Source organism: Vanacampus margaritifer, chromosome 7, assembly GCF_051991255.1.
Source record: "Vanacampus margaritifer isolate UIUO_Vmar chromosome 7, RoL_Vmar_1.0, whole genome shotgun sequence".
Classification (NCBI taxonomy): domain Eukaryota; kingdom Metazoa; phylum Chordata; class Actinopteri; order Syngnathiformes; family Syngnathidae; genus Vanacampus; species Vanacampus margaritifer.
Window position 1 is genome coordinate 6358012 of NC_135438.1, and position 20126 is coordinate 6378137.

Here is a 20126-nt window from a genome sequence, read left to right on the forward strand (position 1 = left end):
GTAAGATGGTTTTAAATAGTCTTTAACCTCACGGAAACCAGCTTCAGCAAAGGCCACATGTCTGGCAGCATCAACATCGCTTTCAGCACGGCGTTCGGCAACGATGACGAGGTGCTGCAATGTCCTACGACAGGAGCCCTCCAGAACTACAAAGGACGGGTTGTCGTCGTCATCGGCCACACTATGAAAAGCGCTTCTGTGGTAAGGACGCATTTACAAAAAGCACACGGTCCGGCAAAGAATTTTAGACATGATTGGTAGTAACTGTTTTTTTTTTTTCTCACAAAATTGAAAATAAACTATTTTGAATGAATAAGGGAGGTCATTCCAAAATTCAATCCGTAGAAGTTATTTTCTTATGTGGTAATAAAGTCAAATGACTTAATATTAGCGTAATCATATTAGTAAGTACATTTCCTGGATATTATAAAAGGATGACATCAATTGTGGGTTTCCTGCATGTATCATACCGGCAATTGTGTCACAAACTAGATGCACACTTCAGATTACCTAATGATGATGCAACATCATCCAAATTCCTTTGTGTTTTCAATGGAATAAATTTGTCTTAACTAAATTGGGAAAAACAAAACAAATGTGGAAAACGTGCCCTTATTTCATGTTAGAGAAAATAAGCTTTCTGAGCCTTCGAAGAGACTGCTCTATAGTAAATTGTATTTAACCCGAGTTGTGTGACAGACTGGTGGGGTTTGCTAAAATCATTCAATTCTACCGTCCCCTGAAATGAAATTGTTAATACATATAATCTGTGCTTGGTTCAGTTTTTCTGAAAAAAAAAAAAAAAGACTTATTTTAGGATGACAAGATTTTTTTTTTTCCTTAGTTCACAGATCGTTGAGTTTCAAGGTTAACAGGCTACATTTTGGCCAGATGCAGGATCTTATAACAAAGCTGTTCTTTAAAATAACTTCAGATCTTTCATTGCAAGCCAATTAAAAGTAGATTTTCATCGACAATACACTCCCATCCCTTGGACTATTTACTGTCCCATTGACTCCCATTACAACATGCATTTTTCAATATGCTATAATCCTGATATGTTATAATGCTTTTCTCATGAAAACTGAATGAATCTGTTAAAAATCCTTTGAAAACAAGGAAAACTGGGCATTATACAATAGAAAGCCGTTTCTTTGAATTGCCCCCCCCCACCAATGCTGCTCTGTGCGGTTGCACATAATGCACGGCACATGCTAGAACGCCCCACTGCAGGGGTTTTTCCTCTCTCAAATCTTCCATCTTTCTGCTTCCTCCTAGTTTGCTGCACACCTTGTCAAGGTGCAATTCCCACGGGTTTGCATCCTAGATGGAGGGATCAACAAGCTGAAGCCCACAGGACTCCTGACTGTCCCTTCCCCTCAGATTTGACCCCATGCGGTTGAGTCAAATGATAAAGACTATGTACATATTCTTTGTGTGTGTTTTTTTCTGATACCATCATGAAGGAATAAACAAAACGAATAAAAAAAAATTGCACGTCTCTTGCGTTAGCTAGCATTAAACAGTCCCACTATATCTTTTTTAATGTCGAAGGAGGTAGTACAGTACTGTATTTCCAAGATATTTAAGGAAAAAATACACCTCTTAAGTCACATAAAAATGAGTATTTATACACTCATCAGCCTCTGCAATCTGATGATACTAATAACAATCAAAACTGTAGTTGAACTGTCGTTTAATGTAGCAGTTGGGTTGCCATCACACCTTGATGCCTGACCTGAATGAATTTTTTTGTCCAAGATTGTTTTAGACTCAGTTGCAGAAAAAGTCAACCCTCAGATGTCACAGTTCATTTATATTTTGCCTTAGCTTCAATACTGTTTTCAAAACAGCCCGCATACAGAGACAACCAACTAGATAAAGGTCAAACCGCACTAAAGGATGTAAAGTAGGGATGAAACCGTTTCTTGAGAAACGGCAATCTTGCTACACTAAATCACCAAGAAACTCTTGCGATGGGTAAAACTCGATTACGCCAGCAGCAAAATTTGAGAAATGCTGCTGCTTTTGTTGCGTAATCTTGGGACATTTCCTGGCAGGGATGCCCGTATGACAATCATCTCTTTGTTTGTTCTATTTCCTCCTGGTTCACCACACACCTTATCAAGATGAACTTCCCACAGGTTGCAAGTTGCAGTTGGGAAATGCTGCATACTTTTTTATTTTTTTATATAATTTTTTTAAATCGCATCGGTAAAAATGACTGGACCCAGTCCCAGAAAAATGCTGTACAGTACTGTATACATCAAGGAAAAATCGTACAAAGAAAAACTCGACCAGTCTTGATCAGAAATTCCGAGTCCGCCTATCGAGACAAGGCCGACTAAAAAATCCTTCAATTCCGAGACAAGACCGAGACCCTTAAAAAGTGGTCTTGGGACCAGCCTCGAGACCAAGACTGATCTCGAGAACGCTCACAAAGAATTTCGCCAGACATTGACCAACAGTTTTAATGATCACAAACCGTTTGACTTGCCGCCGAGGAATTTTGACCATGTTCTATCAAGGTCCTCACTTTGAAGGTAGAAAAGCATTGTAAAAGGGTGAAAGCATTCAGTAATCCCTGTTCCACTTAAGTGTCACAAATAAAATGTACAATGCCTGTTATTTTGGGCGGGAAAAAGAATGGAAATGACCCCGTTTAATAAGATTTCCCCCTTGTTGAATATCACTCGGTTGTTCTAATCCTTCATTTTGATCGCTTCTAATTCGTTGATGAAAAGATAATCTGAACAAATCACATTCCTTATTTGACCAAATTGTTACTTCATGATTATATCGGGTGATCACATCTGACATAATCATACAGTTGTGCAAAAAGGAATATCGTCATTAACATGATGCACCAGATGAGTCAGATTCTTTAATGCCTTACTGTACTGCATCTGCATTTACTGTTAATGGGATTTAAATGTGGAAGTGCTTAGCTTGCAAATTAAAATTTTACATTACGCAGAAACATCAGACAATAAAACGAAAATAAAAACCACTCATTCACTCAGTCACCGACCGGTACCTCCCACTAACAACCATACATAATATATAAGAAACTTGTGGCCGGTTGTCTCTACTTGAACGAGAAATCTAATTTCCCGTATTAGTATTCCTCATCATTCAGTAGTAATAATGGTGAACTATACGGTGACCGTCTACACGGGCAACCGAATTACCGCCGGCACGGTGAACAACGTTTACATCAAGATGGTGGGCACAGATGGCAAGAGCAACCGCACATGGCTCAAGTCTTTGGTCACCTCCAGAGGATCAGTAAGTACAGTAAATCACTATTTGTATTTTGTGTGCTCATTTGAGTTTGTACTTAAAGTGCCAAAAGCTGATTGGTTGCCAACCAAGGTCTCCACAAGGCACCATATTAAAACATGAAATGATGAGTATAGTTGCACACACACAAAAAAAATATATATATTGTCAGTTTTAATTGAAAGATGTGAATGCAGCTTTAATTATTTGGAAGCCACGTTGCAATTAGTGTGTGATCTAGAATAAAAACCTCCAATCATGATTTACTCACTTTTGCAAAGATAATTCGAGTAGTACATTGCCTAAAAGAAAATTAAGGCTCTCGAAGGAGAACAAAAAACTGCTGGGAATGTACTTGTTCGCAAACCATTTTTCTGAGGCATAATTTAATAAGAATGTAAATTAAACCAATGCGCAAACCAGCTTTAGCATTGGTCATCAAAATAAAAGTACAGGGTCTATTATTTATTTCTTGAAAGGAGAATTCGATAGTCTAAAAACGACATTCTGATTAATATTGTGTTTGCGGAATATGTTTTTATTCATCTCAGAGCCATTTCAATGACACTTGGGCAAAGCCGCCACTAGTAAATTTAACCAAGGCTCAGGTTTCTATACCCAGACACTTCTGGACACATCTACAAAACTTCATCTAAAGCAAAACTAACAGAAAATGACACAATTGTACCAAATATGAAATGTAATTGTGCTTACAATATTTCAAGGGACAACACTTCCTGTCATTTTTTCAGGTGTCAACTTGTACTGTTTCCTGCCCAAACTCCCTTGGACGGCTGGTTCTGATAGAACTAGACAAACCACCTAACCCCGATTCGCGTGATGACGCTTGGTTCCCTGAGAAGGTGGAAATCAAATCACCCAAGAATGACGTCTACACCTTTCCAGTGCACTGCTGGATCTGTAGTGGGGATGCTCAGATCTTCAGAGAGGGCACAGGTGGGTTCATTTGATTTTTGTGCGCTTGTCTGCCATCATGTGTTTTGATACCCTACAAATAATCCTCCTCATGCAATATGTTTGTGGTTTTGCTCTGACAGCTCTGAGGATCTTTGATGAAAGCCACTCTCTTGGACAGAACGCGAGGAAGGAGGAGCTGATCCAGCGAAGTGCAGACTATGAGTGAGTGTCCTCACTGTGTATGCAGAACTTCCCATCCAATGTTTACTTTTTTATAATTAAAGTGTTCTGTATGAGTCTACATTAATCTTTAAACCACCCGACAGATGGGATTCTTATGCCCCAGGTGTGCCCCACACCATTAAGGCAGATGGTCCTTTGACCCTGCCAGTTGCAGTCCAGTTCTCGTTCACCAAAGCTACAGAGTTTTTATTCACAGTGGTTGCAGGGTAAGAGCCATCCAAATTTTACAATACGATGGGATCAATCAACATTGTTTGTTGTTGTTGTTGTTTTTTTGCTATGTAAAATCTGCCTGCTTTTTTCCCAGGTTGGTTGAGCTTAAAATAAAAGGGCTGGCTGACAACCCAGAAAACTGGAAAAATCTTGATGATATCGATGATGTGTTCCATAACAAAGACACACCCTTATCAGGTAGCTGACCGAGGCCTAAAAGTGTTTTAAGTGTTGTTCGTCAAGTGTTTCTAAGAGTCAAGAGCAAATAAAAGAAGGCATTAATACCAGCAAAGTAGTAACTGTAGTGTTTAACAGAGGTGGGCATTCCGTCAATATTGACGGAAGGTTTGTCAATAACGGACACCTGTTTAGTTGGAGGTAAACAAATGACAGGAAATTTACTTAAGCATTGCCGCAAGTAGGTTTTTGTCCGTCAATGACCATTTGCGCTGACAAATGACAATTATAATGTGGTTTGGCTTAAAATATTGGCAAATTGCCAATGAGAGAAGGATGGATACTCAAAATTGTAATTAATTGACGTGCCAAACTCTTGTATTTCAATTATTATTATTTTTTTTTAATTATTAGTTCTTTCAAGCGATTAAATTTTTTAAAATTCATTAATTGCACATTTTTTCATAATTAATCGCGATTAATCACATTTTTCTCCGAAGCTTGAAATACATATTTAAATGAGTAAAATTTTGGAATTGATGTAAAAATCATCAAATAGAAAATATATTTAAAAGGATAAAAGACTGTTGGTCAGATTTTGTGTGTGTTTTTTATTGAAAAAAAAGAGAGAAAATTTGTTCAAATAGGAATGTACAAAAGTTTATACAAAGTAGGCGTCTTCTTTATGTTTGTGATTTTCATTGGAGCTGGTAAGCATTTGATAGCTTGCGTTAGAAAGTTAGGTTTATATTTTGTTCATTATTTTGTGCTTTTTTTCTTCCTCTGTCCTTTTTTTACGGCAAAATAAAAACAATTAAAAAAAAGAAAAGAAAATATATTTCAATACAAAGACTAGCTTCATTTGATCCTTGGATAAAATTGTATTTTTACAATTTTACAACTGTTGAACTAAACAATAAAAACTAACTGAGCTTTAAAGACGTCTTTCTAATATTCTTCTCATAGAAACAATTCTCAAAACGCCTTGCTTGCAGATTCGGGCCTGCCTACAAGCGGTACAATCCAGCAGCGTTGATTTACGAGGACCCCATAGGTATTGAGTTCTCTGAGATGAAAGACGTTCAACCAAGATGCTATTTGAATTTGGCTTTGCAAAGTTCGCAAATTACTTTTGATTTCTCCAACAAGTGACAAGCAAGTACAACTGAAAGTAAAATGACCTATTTTGTCTAAATGAATCTCCAGAGTTAACGCTTTAACTTTGACAGTTATTTATTCTATTTTATCTTATGAAGAGGGTCTTCTGCCCAGATTTAGTCATAACTGTTTTAATTTCCTTATTTCCTCAGTAGAGCTTTGTTCTGCGGATGTATCTTTGTGAGTGTTATCGGAATTTCTGCCAGGTGCAGTCATGACTGAAAAACCTCCTCTATTCCTCAAATGGGCCATTGTCTGTGTTTGGATGTTGCCCTTGAATATATCACATGTCCGGTCAACTCCGGGTTGAACTGTTTACTGGAAACTGTGTGGTACCGCCCTTCAATATAGTATAAGAATATTGTAAGTCCTTTGTAATCTTCACACTTGCGAGTAGCTGCAGCCATTGTCTGTAACTCACTTGTGCCCGGAATATTCTGTAGAAATAAAAGCTTCGAAGGAACTGTTCATCGATCTCCAGCCTGTATCCAGATAATCAACATTCTCACTACCCGAAAGAAAACGAACACGCGGAGGAAAAGATCTCCTCCACAACACTTACTACAAAGTGCTTTAAACGTTTATTCCTTTTGTCAGATTACGTCCAGGAACACTGGAAGGAGGACTGGTTATTTGCATACCAGTTCCTAAATGGAGTCAATCCCACTTTGATTCAACGTATCAAAACTCTGCCCGAGAATTTCCCCGTGACTGATGACATGGTCTCCATTCCCGGTTTCTCAAACTTGTACAATGAGATGAAGGTAACAGTTTGTTTCACATTCTTCTCACAATCGTTTTAATTGAGATTTGAATATTCAGAGCTGTTTTGTCAACAACACAGAAACTCGGCTTTGCACTTGACTATACAGTATGTAGTACAGACAATATAAGCATTCATTTTTGTTTGCCGTCAAACAGCAAGGTAACGTGTACCTGTGTGACTACAAGAACCTTGATGGAATACTAGCACACACCATACAAGGGATGCAGCAACACTTGGTGGTTCCCCTCGTCTTGCTTCACAAAAGACCCGATGACAAGCTGATGCCAATTGCCATTCAGGTGACATTAGATTAATCCAATGTACTGGTAAAATGTTTTATAAAGGTGAATGTCGCATAATCCTGAGATTGTGAGTAAAGATTTTGGAGTCTTTGTAGACATCACAAATACATTTTGAAATTAAAATTTATAATAACATATTTATAATGAACATTGTTTAACATAACGAAAATTTGCTGCACCTCCAACATGCCGTCCTTCAAATGTCCATCTTTACTTTGATTATATTTGCTCCCCCTCCCACAGCTAAAGCAGACTCCGGCCAAGGACAACCCCATCTTTCTCCCAACTGACTCGACGTATGACTGGCTGACGGCTAAGATTTTCGTGAGAAGTGCTGAATTCGTAGAGCACGAATTGAATGCGCACTTGCTGCGCACTCACCTCCTGGCGGAGATTTTTGCAGTGTCACTGCTGCGCAACTTGCCCATGGTGCATCCACTGTACAAGGTAACAGGGGCTTTCACAACTAACCAAGTGTCAATCAAGACATTTGTTATCTCAAAATGTTGTTTTATGATCCTTCCTTCTATCTCTTTAGCTCCTCATACCCCACACTCGATACACTCTGCACATCAATGAATTAGCTCGGAAACAGCTGATAGGACCCACTGGATTCTTCAACAATGTAAATATCTACCTTTGTTTTCAACATGACATTTAAGATGATGCTCTGTTTGCATCATCATCATCATCATCATCATCACACTATTTGTCAGTTTACAGCTTCTGGTGGAGAGGCTTTGACAAAGATCTTGGACAGATCGCTGTCCTCGATCACCTACAGGTCCCTTTGCATCCCCGACGATATCACTGATCGCGACATGCAGGACGTGCCTAACTTCTACTACAGAGATGATGGACTGCAACTGTGGAACATCATTTTCAAGTATGACTTTTTTGCACGAGTTCTGCCTCTGTTGTAGTTTTGCAAAGTCTGAGGACCACAAGTAAATTTGTGTTTGGGAGATTATACATTAGTACTTTGTAGATCAACAGAATTCCTCTGATTTGCAGTTTTGGTCTTGTCAAATGCTTGGTTGGCCACTTGGCAGAATTCATAATTGTCCAATACAACCATAAACTGATAATCAAAAGAGATACACCGAATAGGCTATGCCGAAGAAAGTACACAACCCCAATCCCGATGTGTCATTTTAAAGAATAAATACATGAAATTAATATATGGTTACACTTAAAGTGGAAGTCAACTTTAAACATGTATTGACAGTAATATGTTATATTTGACATAACTAGTTTAAACATGACATTCTGGTTAAGATTATTACATTTGTGGAATATGAGCTATGAAGCAAAATCCAGCCGTTTTTATCCATCTCAACTTGACACTTGCTGTCGACTGAAGATGACATCAATGTTGCTCAGGCAACAACCAATCAGAGCTCACCTGTTTTCTGAGGTTGCGCTGTGACCTGTTGTTGCCTGAAACCTGAGCAACATTGATGTCATCTTCAGTCAACAGCAAGTAGCAAAATGGCCGCCCCCTGCGATGGATAAAAACGGCTGCATAGAACATATTGTTGCCCCCCCCCCCCAATAAAGGTTTAACTTCCCCTTTAAGAGTCTAAGTATCTGTGACGATATTTAGCAGAATTGATGGGTCATGATACAATTTGTCTCTCAAAAGATTTGTGCAAGGAGTGATACAGTTCTACTACAAAAGTGACGACGAGGTCCAGCGAGACTCAGAAGTGCAGACTTGGATCGGGGACATTTTTCAATACGGATTCCTTTCCCAGCCACAAACCGGTGATCTTTATAGAGAATGATGCTACACATTGGGCGCACATTTTACTCACCACCATCCACCCAGTAGCTGAAAGTTCTGACAGTATTACCATTTTCTCACGTTCTTCTTTTCATTGCCAGGAATCCCTCAGAGTTTCACCACAGTGCCTGAATTGACCAAGTTTGTCACCATGGTGATATTCACCAGCTCATGCCAACACGCAGCCGTAAACGGCGGACAGGTGAATCCTTGTGATAAACAACAGTGTTTCTTTGTATTACTTCTGGTCTTACTGCAAACCCTCATTGCAGTACGACTATGGCGGCTGGATGCCCAACAACCCCGCAACCATGCAGCGTCCTCCACCGACGAAAAAGGGAACAACAAGCGAGGCCACAATGCTAGCGACGTTGCCTCCTATCAACGTCACAGTTCAGACAATGGCCATACTCTGGTTGCTTAGCAGAAAGTCCTCTGACTTTGTAAGTACATCGAACACGACGTGGCAAAAATGTTGTGGGGAAAAACAGACAGGGTCTGGATCTAAGTAGCAAAGCTCAGATTCCCCTCTCTCAAACCGACTCCTTTAGTTCCAAGTTAGCCAGTTCAGTGTGTCCTAGCAAACAATCATTCACATTGACAACTATGGACAAGTATGAGTCTTCAGTAAACTTAAAATGCTTGTTTGTGAAATATGGGAGGGAGCCGGAGTACCAGGAAAGATCTTTCCTAAACATAAAAGTTTCTAACGTTCCCTAAACGTTGAGGGAATGATATGCTTCAATGTTTTCCCTTAGTTGCGTTTTTTTTTTTTATATCTAGCACAGCATTATTAATTATTAACATCATTAAGCACAACATGTGCTTATAATATTTAGAAATAATAGATATTGCAGTTTTATAGTAGCGTTAGCCGCTTAATTTAGCAAGATAGTTGGAGAGTAGAGAAAACAAGCGTCACCTGGCGCTGTGCAAATGTATGCACTACAAGAATCTTTTCAAGACAGGACAGCATTTATAGGATGGCTATAGGTGGTTAAGCATGCAGTTTATACCCGTGCACAGCACATGAGTAGGTTCAAGCCCCGCTTCTGGCAAAAAAAAAAAATGTCTTTAAATGTATTTATTTAAAAAAAATATATACATATCCAATAAGTAAGTTGTACAACCAAAAGTTTTAAAGTTTGTGTGGAGGGTAAATAAAAAGAGAACGTTTAGAGAATGTTAAAAAAAAAAAAAGCAACCAAGGAGTAACCAAAAATTCCTCTGGGGAAGGTTACTGTAGTTGGCTGGGGATCCCCTGCAAGCAAAACCGTAGAACTGTCAGGCAGACATGCTAATCCATGGGTGTTCAAGCTCGGTCCTGGAGAGCCGGTGTCCCTGCTCCAACGCACCTGTTCCAATCAACAGGATTGTTATCAGGCTTAGACAGAGCTGGTTGATGAGCTTCAGGTGTGTTGGAGAAGAAAAACATCTAAAACTTGCTGGACGACCGGCCCTTGAGGACTGAGTTTGGACCCCACTGTGCTAATCTGAAGTCCGCTGTGCTGCTTAGGAATTCTAGAAGTCTATGATCTGAACCAGTGTAGGATTCCACTGAGCAGTAGTTTGACTTACAATGCAATCACAACTCTTACTCCAGTTGTAAAGGGATTGAACGGTCCGTGAAAGCAGGTCCTATATTCCTGAAGACACGGTCACGTTTATTCCAAGCCTAAGGAGCACATGAGGACTGGTTGTGAAAAACACTCCCGTATCTGTCTGCCAGCATACAGCTCGTCAAGTTTCTAAAATCAAAAGAGAATTGGTTGATAACACAATGATTGTATATTCACGGATGTTCTTTGTGTCAACAGGTCCCCCTTGGACACTACAACGAGGACCATTACACCGAAGCGACACCGCGCCAGTTGCAAGCTGCAGTTGCTGCGGAGCTTGACATGTTGTCGATAGTGATCAATAACAGAAATGAAGGCCTGGAAATCCCTTACACTTATCTGGATCCAAAGAACGTAGAGAACAGTGTGGCCATCTAAACATCGGAAAGTTGCAGTCAAAAAGGAGGATGTTATGAAGCGCAAATGTTTGTGTTTTCAGCTAAATACAGTATTCATGAATAGTAATATTTTCAAATAAGGTAACTCAGGGAACACACTCAGGGTTTGTTCCATGAGGCTGCTTGACTTTTCCAACTTTTTCCAATTGAAAAAAGTGAAATTAATTTTCCCTGGGGTAATTATATAAAGTGAGTTGATTCTTGAAGTGTAAAGAGATGTTAATAAAATAAAGTTCCAAAGTTTAAGTATGGTGTGATTTGCTGATGTCCTTTGTTTGAATTTTGAGGCATTTCATTCAGCAAAATAGGCTATGAGGTTTGTGTCAAATCTGTTGGCCCTCTGGGGGCCTCTGCTGGCTAGAGGGCCCCAAGTATTTGCCGGGTTTGCCGGTATCTCATGCACGTAGCGAGCGTTGCTTTTTCTGCCGGCTGCCTTAAGTGTCGCAAAGCCTCTTGCCACACTCTCTTAAAGCCTCTCAAAACCTCTTTGTTTTCGCAGAGAAATTTTGAACATGTTAAAAATTTGACAAGAAAAGGGGTGTGAGAGGGTTTGAGAGGATCAGGCTTTGAGAGAGTATGTCAAGAGGCTTTGCAACGTTTTGCAACACTGAACGAAGACAGCAGATAAAGCAACACTCGTGTGCGCGGGCCCACCAAAGCCTGCTCAGCTAGATAAGGACTTAATAGACAGCTACGCAACCTTGCACCAATCATTGCTTATACACGTCTAATATTCCTAATCGAAAACCTCTCATACCTCCCACTCCCCCATTCACAGTATATAAGAACCCGTTGTAGCTCGTTGTTTCTAGTTCAAAGAAGAAGCCCATTGCCCGTATTAGGATTTCTCATCATCCTGTAATAACAATGGTGGACTATGAAGTGACCGTCAACACAGGCAACCGAGTTAAAGCCACCACCTCGAACAACGTGCACATCAAGCTGGTGGGCACAGATGGCGAGAGTGACCGCACATTGCTCAAGTCTACGGTCATCTTCAGAGGATCAGTAAGTATATCACTATTTTATGTGCTTATTTGAGTTGCACTAAAAATGTAAAAAGATGATTGATTGCCAACTAAGGTCCCCACAAAGGCCCATATTAAAACATGAAATGAGTGCAACTTCAAAATAAATTTCTTGTCAGTTTTAATTGAAAGATGCAAATGCAGCTTTAATTATTTGAACGTTTATTTTAAAATGAATTAATAAAATAATAATAAAATAATAAAAATAAAATGTTGTAATTACTTTAGTACAATACCCCATAGAAAATATTTAATCTGAAAGGAAAGTCAAAGTTCTCGGGTAAAAAAAATCTGCTGGGAGTGTACTTGTTAGCAAACAATTTTTCCAAGACAAAATTTACACAAAAATAAGAATGTAAAGTAAATACAATTTATGTGCAATTTAGCTTTGGTCATCAAAATATAAGTACAAATACAGAGTCTATTGTTCAATTCTTTAAACAGTCATATTATTTTTGAAATCTTTTTTATTATTTTTTACAGGGGCTAACTTAGACTTCATCTTCATCTTACACTTAACACAGCTGGATCTTTGTACCACAATGGTTACTTTGTCAGAACGACAATCTAGATTCACCATGCTTGTGCAAAGGCTCGGGTTTTTGTACGGACATGTATGGACATGATCTGCCGGCTAATTGAACCCTGGGTGTAGTGGGTTATCTCTCACAATTAACCTCCACTTGCTGTTTCGTATGACCTCTCTTCCCTCTTGTCCCAGCTCTTGCAATGACACAGCTGGATCTTTGTACCACAATGGTTACTTTGTCAGAACGACAATCTAGATTCACCATGCTTGTACAAAGGCTCGGGTTTGTGTACCCACTACAAAGACAGTTTTGCACTGACTGAAATGAAACAAACAGAAAATGACACAATTGTCCCGAAAATGACATGTAATTGTGCATACAATATTTCAAGAGACAACACTTCCTGTCATTTTTGCAGGTGTCAAAGTATACTGTTTCCTGCCCAAATTCACTTGGCGAGCTGGTTCTGATAGAACTAGAAAAACGACCATCGAAGATTTTACCCGAAGATTCTTGGTTCGCTGACAAAGTGGAAATCAAATCACCCGAGAATGACGTCTACATCTTTCCAGTGTACTGCTGGATCAGTGACAGGAAGACTCATCGCTACAGAGAGGGCAAAGGTGGGTTGTCATATGTGTGCTTGTCTGCAAAAGAACGCTTAATAGCTACAAAATAATCCTCATGCAATGTTTGTGGTTTTGCTCTAAAAGCTCTGAGGATCTTTGAGGAAAGCCACTCTCTTGGTCAGTATGCGAGGGAGCAGGAGCTGAGCCAGCGAAGTGCTGACTATGAGTGAGTGTCTTCACTGTGTATATGTACTGTATTTTCTTATTTATGTACAGTATTATTTATTTTCAATACTGTATTAACTTTTTTTAAATATGGAAAACATTCTGTGTGAGATAACAATCTTTAAACCTCCCAATAGCTGGGATTTTTATGCCCCAGGTGTGCCCTACACAATTAAGACAGATGATCCTTCGACCCTGCCAGATGAGGTCAAGTTCTCCTTCACCAAAAAAACACAGTTTGCATTCACAGCGGCAACAGCGTAAGAGCCCTCCAAATCTTACAGTATGATGGGAACAATGTTTTCAATGCTGATACTACTTTCTTTTACTTAACATAGCTACTGTTTATTGTGAAAAAATGCCTGCTTTGTATCCCAGGTTGCTGGAGCTTAAACTGAAAGGGCTGGTTGACAACCAGGAAAATTGGAAAAATCTTGATGATATCAATGATGTGTTCCGTAACAAAGACACACCCTTATCAGGTACTGATGCCTATTTGCTGTGTTGTTAGTCAAGTGTTTCTAGGAGTCATTACAAAATAAAAGAATGAATTAATACCAGCCAAGAAGTCGCAGGTGTAGTTCAATGATTCGTTTCAATATCATTGCTGTTTTTGATCACTTAGTGTTTGTTTTACAACACTTATGCCGCAAAATCTAACTTTTGTCAGATTACGTTCAGGAACAGTGGAAGGAGGACTGGTTATTTGCTTACCAGTTCCTAAATGGAGTCAATCCTAACTTGATTCAACGTTGCAAAACTCTGCCCGAGAATTTCCCCGTGACTGATGACATGGTTGTCATTCCCGATGGTTCAAATTTGTCCAATGAGTTGCAGGTAACAGTTTGTTTCACATTCTCCTCACAATCGTTTTCTGGGGGGAAAAATTGTGTATAGAACCTTTTTTTTTTTTCAATGTCCACAATAATAAGCATTCAGATTTGTTTTGTCCCCAAACAGCAAGGCAACGTTTACCTGTGTGACTACAAGAACCTGGATGGAATGCCAGCAAACACCGTACAAGGGAAGCAGCAGTACTTGACGGCGCCCCTTGTCTTGCTTCACAAAAGACAAGACGACAAGCTGATGCCAATTGCCATTCAGGTGACATTAGCTTAATCCAATGTACAAGTAAAATATTTGTAATGGTGAATGTCCAAAGCCTGAGTTTATGGGTAAGCTAGAGAGATTCTGCAGTATTAGATAGATAGTCGGGCTATGTTACAAGACTTCTTATCTACTTACTAACATCACGTTGGGCCCCATATGCTCGACCATAAGTGCACGTGGCACCAGACTCCCAGTCACAGGCCAGTGATCAACTTTGTACTGTAAATATATCATCAGATCTGCGACTGAATGTCATGGACCCTCAAGTAAAGAGAGGGGCTTAGCTGACCACCTGTTGAACAAATCTGAGAGGCCCACGCATATAATGTCGGCGTGCTGGGAATGTTTGGCAGATTCTCCTAATAGTTGAATTTTTACCTCATAGGTCCGGTAGAAGGTGAAGGATATGGAGTCTGTATTGGCTGCGTTGATGATTTGTAATTATGATGGCTTTATCAAAATGTGACACGGCTGGGTTAAAAATCAACACCTCAATCTGAGGCAATGATTTTCTGTTAGAAAAGTGGATAAATAAGTGGAGAAGTATCTCAGGGGAGAATGGAGCTACAGTGCAGATCATTTGTAGAATTGTCAGTTATAAAAATACAACATGCTGTCCTCCAAACGTCCATATTTACTTTGATTATATTTGCTCCACCTCCCAAAGCTGAAGCAGACTCCGGCCGAGGACAACCCCATCTTTTTCCCAACTGACTCGACGTACGACTGGCTGACAGCTAAGATTTTTGTGAGAAGTGCTGATTTCTCAGAGCACCAACTCAACACCCACTTGCTGCGCACTCACTTGTTGGCTGAAGTTTTTGCAGTGTCACTGTTGCGCAACCTGCCCATGGTGCACCCACTGTACAAGGTAACAGGAGCTTTCCCAACCAAGTGTCAATGAAGACATCTGTTGTCTCAAGATTTAGTTTCATGGTCTTTCCTTCTATCCCTTTAGCTTCTCATATCTCACACTCGATACACTCTGCAGATCAATGAATTAGCTCGGGACGCGCTCATAGGACCCACTGGACTCTTCACCCAGGTAAAAGTCAACCTTTCCTTTCAGCATGACATTTAAGCTGCTTTGTTTTAAGACCTCGTTACACCAATCCGACGTCGGAAAGCGTCCGGGCGTCGGCTTGCGCCGTCTGATTAACCCATTAAGGCCTAAAGCGCCTGCCAAAACATGCCTCTAAAACCTGTAGGTGACTTTTGAATCACCCTTGAAAACCGGAAGTTTTCCTGGAAATTCAACAATATTGTCACCGCCTACTAAATATCTCGACATCTCCTGAAACAGATAGAAACATAATTCCAAAATCATTTCAGAGCTTACGCTTATGGCATTGACACAAATCAGTTTATTATTACAAACCTTCAATATATATATATTTTTTTAAATCAACAAACTGTGTTGCATCTGCGGTTATATTTACTTTCAACACTGGAGCGCACTTGAAATAACCTCAAGGATCAAGTGGTAATCATTCATCATGCATTAAGTTACAAAGCCTTCGAAATGTTCAACATCCTCAGTGTCTTCAAACATATTTCTTAAAGGGACAGTAACAAAAAAAATAAACTTTTTGAGCTTTTAGCCATGTTAAAATGTTAGTTCCCCACCAAAAACATCAACGAAGTGGTGTTTTCCTCCATTCACCCCTCTATGAGATATTCTAGGCCGTTCTGCTCTCCAAGCACCAGACCCTCCCACCGTGAGAAAACGAGCAGGTGCTTACTTTTTGACGTCATTAGGTGCAGACCCACCCCCGCACCCCCTCTGCGGACTAAACGCACACCGACTTTGAGACCTCCATGGGATAGTGACAAAAGTAGCCTTTATCAGTAAACATTCTGTCCAAATGAATTCAAAGTAGTGGATTGTAAAAAACTACATCGCCATGGTGTCAAAGGTAAGCTTTAATCATTATATGCCTATAGTTAACTGTGGAAGGGCTTAAAATACTAATGTAATCTCTTTAACATTATGTCACTGTCAACTGGTTACACTGATTCGAATTCCTCGCGCGTCGTCGTCAATCGCTGTCAATTATTTCATAACTCGCGCGAATCTGCGTCAGACATGAATGCTCAAATAAAATTCCAAGACATCCTACGAGGCCCACGTCACCGCCACCAAAGATAGGGAGGGGGATTAGTCCTCATGCAGACGGTACTTAATAAATGGCGTCAGTGCCTGTCTGTTATGGTGTGTTTTTCTGTAATTTTTCCATCGCGACGTGCCGACGGCCAGGCTGATGCCACAGGGGGGAGGCGTTGGTCACATTTGGTCGACGTCGGATTGGTGTATCGAGGCCTTTACACCATGTACTGTACCATTCCTCAGTTTTTTGCTTCTGGTGGAGAGGCTTTGACGAAGATCTTGGAAAGATCGCTGTCCTCGATCACCTACAGGTCCCTTTGCATCCCTGACAACATTGCTGATCGCGACTTGCAGGACGTTCCCAATTTCTACTACAGAGATGATGGACTCCAACTGTGGAGCATCATTTTCAAGTACGACTTTTTACATGACAAATTATTGCAACACCAGTCTTGACACATTTTTGTAGTGGGGCGACACTTGGGTCAAATTTAAATTTTCTCAAGGATCTGATTGAATGTGCAGATATAATTTAGTTTCTCCTTTGAAATAACTATGACACCAACAGGACTGTCTAACCCAAAAATCATAGTGGTACAACTCATCTCATGGACCAGGTATTAGTCTACTTTTAAACACATGGGCAATCCAACACAAATAAAACTCTCCACAATTTTCCCCCTATGTGCACTATTCAATTCAATTCAACTTTATTTATATATCACCAAATCACAATAGAAATTCTATTATATTATATTCCAATTCTATTGGGAAAACACCTTGAGCAGACTGGGACAACCATCTGCCTCTGCTGTTTGGGTTAGAGAGTAGAAAGGGAGAAAGGCAGACAGAGAGAGCATATGGTTACCCTATACCAGTGGTTTTCAAACCCGGTCCTCGAGTAACCCTATCCAGCCTGTTTTCCATGTCTCCCTCAGCCAACACAGGTGTTTCAACTGATCAGCTAATCAGCAAGGCCTGCATGAAGCCTGATAATGATTCTTAGCTGTGTTGGCTAAGGGAGACATGGAAAACAGGCTGGCTGGATAGAGGTAGTCGAGGACCGGGGTTGAGAACCACTGTCGGATACTATACTGTAGAGTCTGTAAGTATAATTGAAAATATTTAGCAGAATGGATGTGTCATGATACAAGTTGTCTCTCAAAAGATATGTGCAGGGAGTAATACAGTACTACTACAAAAGTGATGACGAGGTCCAGCAAGACTCAGAACTGCAGACTTGGATCGGGGACATCTTTGAACACGGATTCCTTTCCCAGTCACAAACAGGTGAGATTTACAGAGAATGATGCTACACATTGCTAAGTGGGTGCACATTTTATTCATCAGCAGTTCAAGGTTCTGGCAGTGATAAAGTTTAATCACGTTCTTATTTTCCATTCTCAGAAATCCCTCAGCGTTTCACCACTGTGCCTGAACTGACCAAGTTTGTCACCATGGTGATGTTCACCAGCTCGTGCCAACATGCAGCCGTAAACAGCGGACAGGTGTGATAAACAGAAATAACCTTTGTATTACTTCCGGTCTTAATGCAAACCCTCATTGCAGTATGACTATGGTGGCTGGATGCCCAACACTCCCGTCACCCTGCAGCGAGCTCCACCAATTGAAAAGGGGACAACAAGTGAGGCCACTATGCTAGAGACATTGCCCCCGATCAACGTGACTGCTCAGGGAATGGCCGCGGTCTGGCTGCTCAGCAGGCAGTCCTTAGACTTTGTAAGTACACCAAAGTTGACGTGACAAAAATTTTGTGGGGAAAAAGCAGACACTTATTGTTACGCTGATCCAGATCTGGGTCGAGGAGGTACTACTCTAACTAGCAAAGCTCAGATCCCCCTTTCTCAAGCCGCCTCCATGAGTTCCAAGTTAGCTAGTTCAGTGTGTCATAGCTCTGCCCTAGTGTATGGCTGCGGAAAGTCAGAGTCACTCCTGGATGTCTAAACTTTCCTAAGGGTTATTCTAGCCTGCCTCTGAAGGAAACTCATTGTATTGTATTGTATTTGTGATTCTTGTGATGGTCTTGTCACTTAAGCCATGAACACAAGTTAGTGCCCATAAGTGAGGGTAGGAACATTAATACACGACAGTCTGCAAGTCCATTTAAATTATCATCTGTCAATCGCATGATACAATGTTCCCTCCCTTGAGAGCAAGACCCAGAAAAAGAAAAAATCTCCTGCAAGCACAAGGAAACAATGCAAACTTTACGCAGGGAGGACGAAACCAAGATTCGAGGCCCGGATGGTAGAACTGTAAGGCACACGTGCTAACCTCTTGTCTACAATGCTGCCATGACATTTTATTAAATTCAATTCAGATCATAACTGGTGGAGGATTCAACCAAGCAGAAGTTTGACTTGCTAGAAATGCAAACAAAGCTTCTACTCCAGTTGTAAAGGGATTGATAGTACGGCCTCATAGTCCTGAAGAATCCCCCTCAGAACACTGCAATGGACACGCTCACATGCCTTTTCTAAGCCAAAGGAGCACATGAGGACTGATTGTGAAAACAGTCTAGTATCTGTCTGACCAGGTCAAGCTGATCAAAGTATCTAAAATAAAAAGATAATTGGTTGATGACAGAAGTATTATATATATTCACGGATGTTCTTTATGTCAACAGGTCCCCCTCGGCAACTACCCCGAGACCCATTACATTGAAGAGACTCCCTGCCAGTTGCAAATGGATTTTAAAAAAGAGCTTGACATGTTGGCGTTCACGATCAACAACAGAAACAAAAGTCTGGAAATCCCTTACACTTATCTGGATCCTAAGAATGTTGAGAACAGTGTGGCCATTTAAACATCGGAAAGTTACATTCAGAAAGGAGGGTGTCATGAATTGCAAATGTTTGTGTTTTGAGTGTATCCAGTATTTATAAATAGCAATATCAACATATTTTAAATAAAGTAACACAGGGAACCTCTAAAATTAATCACAATTTGTTTCATGAGGCTGGTTGACTTTTCCAACAATAAACAAAAGAGGAAGGACTTGTTAGTTACCTGTAAGTCAAATATATATATTTTTTTTCTTGTTATGCTCTATATCGACTTGAATACTTGTAGGGTAAGGGAGCAAAAAAGTGAAAAGCATTTGAAACCTTGTTTTTATTAAACAATGTATGTATTTGTTTGTTGCAAATAAAAGTTGAAATATCACAAGAATTTACATTCTATGTTCTTGCTTGACACTACTTGGACTTCATTCTTTCGTCAAAGTAGAATTGTGCCATAATGTGTGTGTGAACGATAGTGCATCACAGTTAGGTTGCCTTAATGTGGTTTCCCCACCGTCCATTTTAAAGTGTCGCCATCCAGGAAGACACAGCACAGCGCAAGGCAAGAAAGGACGCAACAATGCTTCTGCTTCTCGTTTGTAAAATATATCACAGTCAACAAGAGTTGATCTCTTTGAATTAAAACAAATGCCTGTAATGGAGGTTAATTGTTCAGTAGGTGAGTTCCATCTGTGTCCAATGGAAGTTTTCCAAGTGCAACCTGATGGACAGGTTTTTGTCATTGCTTTGTTGCCTTTTCAGACCGAACCAATGTTTTCATTTTATGATGTTGGCACTGCATATTTCACGTTATATTTTGACTCAAAGAATTTGTAAGGTCATAAACTGATCTCTGTCTGATTGCATAGATTTAAAAAAAAAATATTGGAC

At 40.1% G+C, this 20126-nt stretch overlaps 4 protein-coding genes across 4 annotated transcripts in view; 3 read left to right on the top strand and 1 right to left on the bottom strand.

Annotated features, from left to right (window-relative positions):
• tbck (TBC1 domain containing kinase) overlaps window positions 1-1432 on the top strand; it is a 22938-nt gene extending 21506 nt beyond the window's left edge. The window contains exons 25-26 of the mRNA XM_077571911.1: window positions 42-201; window positions 1279-1432. Coding sequence (XP_077428037.1) covers window positions 42-201; window positions 1279-1389 — 271 coding nt within the window. The 3' untranslated portion in view covers window positions 1390-1432. The remainder of the gene's footprint in view (window positions 1-41; window positions 202-1278) is intronic.
• aimp1a (aminoacyl tRNA synthetase complex interacting multifunctional protein 1a) overlaps window positions 1-20126 on the bottom strand; it is a 74715-nt gene that overhangs the window by 29662 nt on the left and 24927 nt on the right. The window lies entirely within an intron of this gene.
• Window positions 3119-11094, top strand: LOC144055094 (polyunsaturated fatty acid lipoxygenase ALOX15B-like). Its single transcript, XM_077570783.1, has 14 exons — window positions 3119-3288; window positions 4035-4239; window positions 4341-4422; window positions 4527-4649; window positions 4751-4854; window positions 6589-6755; window positions 6913-7056; window positions 7303-7506; window positions 7598-7684; window positions 7776-7945; window positions 8705-8826; window positions 8947-9047; window positions 9118-9288; window positions 10663-11094. Exons 1-14 carry the CDS (start codon window positions 3148-3150, stop codon window positions 10840-10842), a joined length of 2001 nt encoding a protein of 666 aa, XP_077426909.1. The 5' UTR covers window positions 3119-3147; the 3' UTR covers window positions 10843-11094.
• Window positions 11730-19617, top strand: LOC144055091 (arachidonate 12-lipoxygenase, 12R-type-like). Its single transcript, XM_077570776.1, has 14 exons — window positions 11730-11870; window positions 12839-13043; window positions 13134-13215; window positions 13352-13474; window positions 13593-13696; window positions 13885-14051; window positions 14175-14318; window positions 14992-15195; window positions 15283-15369; window positions 16675-16844; window positions 17600-17721; window positions 17839-17939; window positions 18001-18171; window positions 19079-19617. The coding sequence occupies exons 1-14, from the start codon at window positions 11730-11732 to the stop codon at window positions 19256-19258; spliced, it is 2001 nt and encodes a 666-aa protein (XP_077426902.1). The 3' UTR covers window positions 19259-19617.

What these genes read in the sequence shown, in the direction of transcription:
- LOC144055094 (XM_077570783.1), top strand. Translation starts at nt 3,148, where the DNA reads ATGGTGAACTATACGGTGACCGTCTACACGGGCAACCGAATTACCGCC. An exon ending in GATCTTCAGAGAGGGCACAG is followed by an intron (nt 4,240 to 4,340) that starts GTGGGTTCATTT and finishes TTGCTCTGACAG; the next exon opens with CTCTGAGGATCTTTGATGAA. An exon ending in CCACTGGATTCTTCAACAAT is followed by an intron (nt 7,685 to 7,775) that starts GTAAATATCTAC and finishes ACTATTTGTCAG; the next exon opens with TTTACAGCTTCTGGTGGAGA.
- LOC144055091 (XM_077570776.1), top strand. Translation starts at nt 11,730, where the DNA reads ATGGTGGACTATGAAGTGACCGTCAACACAGGCAACCGAGTTAAAGCC. An exon ending in TGGTGCACCCACTGTACAAG is followed by an intron (nt 15,196 to 15,282) that starts GTAACAGGAGCT and finishes CTATCCCTTTAG; the next exon opens with CTTCTCATATCTCACACTCG. An exon ending in CCACTGGACTCTTCACCCAG is followed by an intron (nt 15,370 to 16,674) that starts GTAAAAGTCAAC and finishes ACCATTCCTCAG; the next exon opens with TTTTTTGCTTCTGGTGGAGA.